The sequence below is a fragment of the Cynara cardunculus genome, assembly GCF_001531365.2.
Source record: "Cynara cardunculus var. scolymus isolate 2C chromosome LG 3, CcrdV1, whole genome shotgun sequence".
Classification (NCBI taxonomy): Eukaryota; Viridiplantae; Streptophyta; class Magnoliopsida; order Asterales; family Asteraceae; genus Cynara; species Cynara cardunculus.
The window spans coordinates 28,772,525-28,781,384 of NC_037530.1; the positions used below are offsets into that span (position 1 = coordinate 28,772,525).

The window sequence follows — 8,860 nt, forward strand, 5'->3', positions numbered from 1 at the left end:
CTTTGTAGGGCTGAGTTAATGTCCTGGGCCAGCCCTGGAGCCTAAAACTAAAAGATAAAAATTTAAACTTTCACTTAAAATAAGTTTGAGCCCATGACCTCTTGCATGTAGAGTGCTAATCCAACCATCCCACCCATGTATAACTTTTGTCATAAATTTGGCTTCAAAGTATTTAAGGACACCACTCTAAATCAAGCGGGTGCACCTTTCAGACGTCTAATTTTTTTCTCGATCAATAATCGAGTCAGCGGGAGCGGCTCGGCTCTTACTTGGTCTGCCCCTGCTCGAATGTACTCTCAATATACCTTGACCATATCAACACAAACCAGAAGCAAAGTCAAATCTCAACCTAAAATTAGTTTACCAGTATTGAACATATGAGCACTAAAAAAGTACTATATACTGCAAGAAGTGAGGCAGCCTTGAGATGATCAATGCTCAGGCCCTGGAATACCAGACCTAGGATCCAAAAGAGGACACCGTTCAACAAACTTATGGGTTTCTTTATTCGACAAGTGATTGACTGATTCATTGGTCAATTACCTGAAATTTCATGACACTCCAAGACCACTCAAGTTGGCATGTAAAATCCTAGGACCAATGCCCCTACAACTTAGCAGCAACAGAGTGATGTTAACCGCAAGTGGAAACTACCGTTTAGTTTTTCAGACAGCAGACACAAAGGTTGTCTGGTTCTCATTATTAGTCGACTAGACAGAGAATTGATTGAAAATCTTGTCTATTCCATAAACTGGCATGGGAAGAAATAATGTACAATGTGGTCCAATGGTCCAACAACGAGGTAGAAACATTGTGTGTGTGTGTGTGTGTATAACATCATACTTCAATATAAGAGATAATAGAAGCAAACCCAAAGCAGTATGATTCATCTCAACTTAGAACTATAAAGTATGATTTTTCTCAACTTCCAACTATGATGTCCTGTACTTGTAAATTAGTATCTTATCCAACAGAAGGATTGTAGAAGGTTACTCACAATTTTAATATATGCTTGATCAACCAATTCCCTATACTGTCCCTGGATATACTGCTCCATGCGAGTGGCAAGCACTGCAAATCTACACAGAAGCAATACAACCCAATTGAAAATAGTGTACCAATGTATTGGGAAGTAAGTCTGAACATACTAAAGGAAAACAGCAAAATACAAGTTGTTTCATGCGTGTGCCAATCAGGCAATCACATACACACAAATAATCAACCTCACCTTGCACATGGAGTGGTTTTACCAAATGTTACAAATTTCAGACTTTAAGAAAGTAACCCTGAAAGTGCTTAAAAGAAGGTATGTTTATTGTTTAAGTAGCTTCCTCAAAGCCAATACATTTTATTGAGTTGGACCATAAAATGCATAAACGAACTCCATGGTGTGAACATGTACAGAGTACTACACACACATCCTTTTGTTTGATTGTTACCTTGCATAAAGAGAACTACCCAATAGCATTTCACAATATTTTACCAAAACCTTTCGTTTCATCCAGGTAGCCTAACTATTTGAGTATAGCTACCCTGCTGAAATATGGGAATTGAGTGGCATTAATGACCTCAAGGGAAATGGCTCAAGTATAATTCTCTAATAGAATAATCAAGAATTTAAAAAAGGGTGGTGACACCTGAGTCCAGTTGGAGTGCCGAATAAAAATGATCCAAAAGATGGTAATTACATATTTATGGGAATTGAGATTAGTTCAATCAAATTAGCAGCCAAGGTGGAACCAGTTTAGCTATTGTCAACTGAGAGGTATACAATTATTGTTTACACCAAAGATGGAAAGTGATTTCTTATCGAGAACTGCAGTTCATTATCCAATCGACACCACCATATATCATTTTAAGCTATTTTCAGACTTTATATCCTTGTATAAAAAGTGAAATTGGCATTGGCATTCAAATATATGGAGTAAAATAAAAAAGGAAGGACTTCAGACTTGTTTAGTAACTCATTTATTAACTTAAGCTCGATAACTTTTAATATTTATATTATATCATTTGTAAATATAAAAATACATTTGGCTCGAAAAAGAGTATGCTTGAATGGCTCGCCTCGACACGACTCGTAAAGTTTAATCAACTTTTCGAACGAATAGAGTCGAGCATTGATGTTACAGAGCTCGACTCGTTAAGTTAAACAAGTTTTATTTTGTGTTCGAGATCGACTCGAGCTCGATAATTAGTAAGCTCGAGCTCGAGTAGCTCGTTAAATGCTCAACTCATTTACACCCCTAGCTGCAAAAACGATTTCAATAATTTTCTCTTATTAGATTCTTTGTCATTATTATCTGGTGGTGAACCTCTTTTGATAACCTATACATTTAGCTAAAAAAAATACAAACATAAACTCAACAAACATTATATAAAATTTTATGTATATAAGTAAACATTATTAATATATAATGTAATAGACTAGTATATTATACATAGATATAAACAAATTTTTATCAAAGTTTATATATATTAGTGGCGGGTTGGGTTGAGCTAAGTCAACCCAATTTCAACCCTCTTAATTGGCGGTTTGGCGGGTCGGGTTAGGCGGGTTGAGAGGGTTGGCAGTTTTTTTGTACACCCATAGTCACTGGGACACAACACTTCATGTTTTGAGGTATTTTAAGGCCAGACCAGGCATAGGGAAACTCTATTCAGATCAGTGTCATTACTGAGTGGGTGCATTCAATGAAGAAGGAGATGGAAGGGCATATGGTTTCTCAGATGCATATTAGGTTGGTTGTCCTGTTTCTGTTCCCAGGAGATCGACTACTGGGTACTTTGTATTTGTCGAAGGAAATTTAGTTTATTGGAAAAACAAGAAACAACATACTGTCTCCTGATCAACTGTCGAGTCAGAGTACAGAGCCATGGCAGATGTGTTATGCGAAATGACATACGTAAGGAGGCTTCTAAGTGAGTTTGGAGTGATTACAGACGACTTGATGAGACTGTATTGTGATAACCAGTCAGCTATTCATATGGCCAAGAATCAAGTATTCCATGAGAGGACCAAATATATCGAGGTTGGTTGTCATCTTATCAGAGACCATGTTGTGGAACTCAGAGAGACACTCCATCGATTCAACCGGTACACATCAGAACAAAGTACCAGCTTGCATTTCCGACCGAGCCATTACAGAAAGCACAAATAGATTTTATTTGTAGCAAGTTGGGCATGATTAACATCTTTCCTCTAACTTGAGGAGGAGTGTTGGATATAGTAAATCAGGGTTTCTCTTTCTTAGTGTGATAATATAATTTCCTTAAATGGGTTCCTTTGTTGTATATATATTAGTGTAAAGTTCCTCTAAATCAATGAGAAATACATCACTTTATTTGAGTGATTACATGTAACTATGGGAACATGTAAATGATTTTGTATTCAGTAGGGGATCGTACATAATCCCATAGAATTTGTGATTGTGTATAATCCCATAAAATCAGGGATATCATAGGATAGTTTCCTGATATCAAGGCTTAGCCTTTTGTATATATTCTGTATGATTTCTGTAACACCCCATTTCAAGACTCGAAATCGAGACTCAAATGGTGTGTTATACTTGTTTCTTTAATAATAATTCTTAAAACATAATATAAACTAATTCAAATAAAGTAACAACTTGCGGAAGCGGTTAAAAACATAATTTTATCATTTCAGACTTTTACAAAAGATGGAACCAACATTCCAACATCACGGAAACGAACGAAACATAAAAGCTAATATCCACATTACAACAATTCCTATTGTTGTCAAAACTATACAACTCTTGTGACCACTCTTAAGAGCTCTAATCCTAAATCCTCTCTTAAACCTTACCTATACACATACATTTTTAAGCAAATATATTTGCTGAATGATTACAAGTCTTTAATATATATATATATATGGGGAAGATCAAATGTTAACCATCATTTTTGTGTTAACTTTGAAAACCCTCTCAACCAATCAAATTCCATTATTCTTATAGGTTTATGTCTTGTTCATTTTACCCTTACAAGGGTATTGTAGTAAATTGAATTCATTTGTAACCCCCAAACAATTAATGGGGAGTTATAAAATTAAATTTTTTTTTACTATTGATCTTCCATGTTCATTCTTGTATGAATTCCTAAATCGCATAAGAAAACACGGTAGTAACGATTTTCGGTATTGATCAATTTGAACACAAATGAACCGTGAACACAATTTGAACACAAATGAACAACCGTGAACACAATTTGAACACAAATGAACCGTGAACACAATTTGAACAAATTAACAGATGAACACAAATTAACAGATGCTACCTTAATTTTGTGGGACATATGTATGTGAATATATGGGCCAAAAATTGCACATATCGTGTTCATTTGTGTTCATATCGTGCTCACGGTTCATTTGTGTTCAAATTGTGTTCACGGTTGTTCATTTTTGTTCAAATTGTGTTCACAGTTCATTTGTGTTCAAATTGATCAATATCGAAAATTGTTACTACCGTGTTTCTTATGCGATTTAGGAATTCATACTAAGATCAATAGTAAAAAAAATTAATAATAATATGAATGCATATTTTTTGGGATTTGATTGTTTGTAACTCCCTATTAATTGTTTGGGGGTTACAAATGAATTCAATTTACTAGAATACCCTTGATAAGTGTATTTTTTCTTCCCAAAATGCTCCTTTCATCATTGTTCACTAGGCCTCATTAAAATTCAAACTTTGAAATTTAATTTTTTTTATTGATTAATTTTAACCGTTGATTATAGATTTGGATGGCCAAGATCAGTTAATAAGGTTAACACAAAAATGATGGTTAGCATTTGATCTTGGCCCTACACACACACACACACACACACACACACACATATATATATATATATATATATATATATATATATATATATAGAGTCAGGTTCAAGGAAAACCGCAAAAAAATGAAAAATTGAGGAACACCCTAGTAACTGGACGGTATACACACGTGCATAAAACCAAAAAACAGTTTCAGTTACTTGTATGCACTTGTGCATATCCTTCAGATGAATGGTTAACAAAGTGTTCTTCAGTTTTTCATTTTTTTGAGGTTTTCCATTGAACCTCCCTGTATATGTATATATATATATATATATATATATACAATGTCAATATAATGTTTGAAGTTATGATTATGCTTAGTAATACATTTGATGCAACACATGAATACTATGAATAACCAAACCAACAACTATCACATATAGCTCGTCGGTACATAACTTCGAAACTTTTCACTTAAATACAGGGATGTAATACGATCCCTAATCAAGGATTGCATAAGTCCACATATTCTTTTATCAACATTCTTTCAAGAATGACATAATTTTTATGCATATGCTTATGAATATGTATATATGAAGTTTTTTCACAACATAACTATGTTTTCATGCTCAAGATAGTGATATGTTTTGCCTTAAAACTTTCTGTTTGGAAAACCATTGAAATTTATGTTATGATTATGCAAACATGTTTTCAATGAGATAATGATTCATAAGTTTTCTTGCATAAAATCATGTGATGATATAAGATTCATGATTCATAATCATATTTTGTGAATAACTACATATTGTGTATCACATTTGTAAACAAAAACATGTGATTCACCTTGGGCTATATGGCTATCTAGAAGCTAAACTTGATCTTGTTTATAATTTCTTTTGCTTCATCACCCTTTCCTCTTGCTTCCTTTTTTTTACAGCTTATATATGTGTTTTTAAGAGAGAAATTCTGCTGAGTTTTGTTTGAAGAATGAATTGTAAGAGGAAATTCTCCTATGTATACTCTAGATCACTAAATAAGAAGTCTTATAATGATTATGGAAAGGTGTCATGCTCTTAGTTAACATAAATTCTGCATTCTCCATGTAATCTCCACTATAGTGACACCTAATCCTCCACCAAGTCACCTAGACACCTAATCCCACTAAAGATTGCAATTTATGTTTTTATTTATAAACGGATCCCACCAGAGCGCCTTCTACTTCTAATAGGCCACGAACTAGACTAGAATCATTCTCAACGAGTCCATAAGGAGTCATTAAATTCCTTCTGATTTATTAGAACAGGAGGAATCCGCCCGAGGAGGCTCCAAACAAGAGGCTGGCCAGTCAAGAGCTGGTGTTTTGATTATTAATTTCATTGAACATCTCTTTTACACACACGCGCACACACACACACACACATATATATATATATATATCATATATATAGATATTACTACTACTTAATCTTATTTGAATCATTACTTTATTATAAATTCTTGTTATAAGAAAATAAATAAATAAATACATTGTTAATAGTAGCTTTTTGTTATAACAATAGTATTATTATAACCACCTCCTTTTTATCTACATATTAATATAAGAATGTAATTTGTATCCAATACAATATACTTTCAATTTAATCGTCGGTACACTAATTTTGACCGACTAGTAAATCAATCGCATCAATTAGTAACGTTTGTTATAAATTAACATTATAGGTTACTTCCCGAAATTCGTTCTTTACCGAAACCTTAGAAATTCTAGAACATACTTATGGAAAAGTTCCGTTAACTCTCGAAAACTTATCGACTAAGCTTTTATTCAATAACACACCTACATTTCCTTATCATAAGAACGTCTAATCCCGGAAATGAGGTGTTACAACTTCTATCAGTAATAAAATCATCAGAAACCCTAAATCTGTTATGGTATCAAAGCCTCCGAAACTTGGGAATCCCTTTAGCCTTCATTGATTCTTTTTTCTGGCCTTTATCACCAAAAATTCATAAGCGTCCTATACCTACACCTCTTGATCAACAGCCAAAAGAATGACCGAGACTAAGTCAGACCCCGCCCCTCGATCTCTACCTGCTCATGTTCAACAACTGGGAAAATCACAACACAGCAGCATACACGTTAGATGGCAAGAACTATTTCAAGTGGTCCCAGCTGGTTCGAACCATCCTGAAAGGGAAGGGAAAAATCAGTCATCTCACTGGCACTGCACTGAAACAAGAAGATCCCCTATTTAAAGCATGGGACGGAGAAGACTCTATGATCATGGCGTGGTTATGGAGTTTGATGGTTCCTGAAATAAGTGATATAATGCTGTTCATGGTTAACGCCAAGGATATCTGGAATGCAGTTCAAGAAACTTATGTGTACGAGGTGAAAGTGAAGAATATGGAAGCAAAACTAAACCGAGTATGCCAATCAACTAAAATCTCTACGGTAGGAGCTCGATCACTATAGGGCAATTAAAACCAAATGCCTTGAAGATGCTACAATGCTCAAGGTTTTCATTGGACAAGACAGGGTGTATGATTTCCTCGTAGGATTAAACTCTGAGTTTGATCAAGGATCCAAATCCTGGGAAAACTGGAAGTTCCATGCCTTAATGAAGTGGGGGCCATTATCAAAAGTGAGGAGAGTAGGACTTTAATCCTTGAGGCTCTTCTGGCAAATGTCTCGGCTATGGTGGCAGAAAATGTCAAGATCAGAGTAGGGAAAATGAAAAGGAGAACTACTTATGAATCTGGATCTAGAAAGAATGACCAGCCCAGGGCTCATAATCTAGATGGACCATGGTGTACTTATTGCAAAAAGGCACGTCACACCAAGGAATATTGTTGAAAGATACATGGCAAGCCTCCAAGTTACGAGTGAGGGCAAAAAGGTGCATCAATACGGGACAAAGGACAAGCTCATGCTGCTGTCGATCCTACACAAGAAGAAGGCAAACAAGAACCAGCTAGCCTTAACCAAGAAGAAATGGAGAAGCTAAGATCAATTTTCAACACCCTAGAGAAGGCTCCCTATTTCCCACATGTATGTGTTCATTAGCCTATTCAGGTAAGCACTGTTCTTACATTTGGATTTAATATCTCAGATTCACCCTTGAACTCTTGAAGTACTCTTGGATCATGGATTCTCGATCTACCAACCACATGATCCACTCTTCAAAGCATTTTCCCACATACTCACCTTGTCCAAAGTAACAAGGAAATTGGCACAGCAATTGGATCTCTAACAACCATAGCTGGTATAGGAGATATACGAATCAGCCCATCTATAACCTTAAGAAATGTTCTCCATGTTCCAAAATTATCCACTAATCTGGTCTCTATACAGAAACTCACACAAGATTTGCTTTGTAACGTGGTATTTTATGACGAATACTGTAAATTTCAGGAAAAGTATTCGAGAAGGATGATTGGACTCGCTAAGAAAAAGGATGGTCTTTATTGTCTTGAGATGACGCCAAAACGAGATTGTCTCACTCTTTCGTATCAGAATCCACTTTATCCAATAAAGAAAAAATCCTACTTCATCATTGTCGTTTATGTCATCCCTCGTTTAGGATGGTTAAAATTATTTTTCCTTTGTTATTTACAAAGCTTGATATTGAAAACCTTCATTGTGAGGTATATGAGCTTGCTAAACACAAGGGTGGTGCCCGATTGGTTTGAGCTTGGGCTCCAAAGGTCAAAAGTGCCCGGAGGTCCCAGGTTCGAATCTTGGGCTCCAAAGGTCAAAAGTGCCTCAAGGTCCCAGGTTCGAATCCAAGGACGAATAAAAATCCACTTGTGGCCACGGAGGTTCAAATGCAGTGACTCCGGGTTACGTGCGAAGTGGGTGGTCGCCCTGGGATTAGTCGGCTCGCATAGCGGGTTAGACATCCAGGTTAATAAAAAAAAAAGCACTTCTCCCTTTTATCCAAAGTTGTTAAAGGCACAAGGCGCACTTAGGCACAAAAGAGTCCTGGGGCCTAGACGCAAGGCATAGGCGCAAGGCGCGGGCCTCAGGAATGGGAGGCGCATCATAGAAAATAATTGTATATATATATATATATATATAT

The 8,860-nt window shown here is 35.7% G+C and overlaps 1 protein-coding gene across 1 annotated transcript in view; it reads right to left on the bottom strand.

The window, feature by feature from the left end:
* LOC112509498 (exocyst complex component SEC3A-like) overlaps positions 1-8,860 on the bottom strand; it is a 60,580-nt gene that overhangs the window by 9,012 nt on the left and 42,708 nt on the right. Inside the window, exon 19 of the mRNA XM_025114481.1 lies at positions 998-1,079. Within this exon, the coding sequence (XP_024970249.1) occupies positions 998-1,079 (82 nt within the window). The remainder of the gene's footprint in view (positions 1-997; positions 1,080-8,860) is intronic.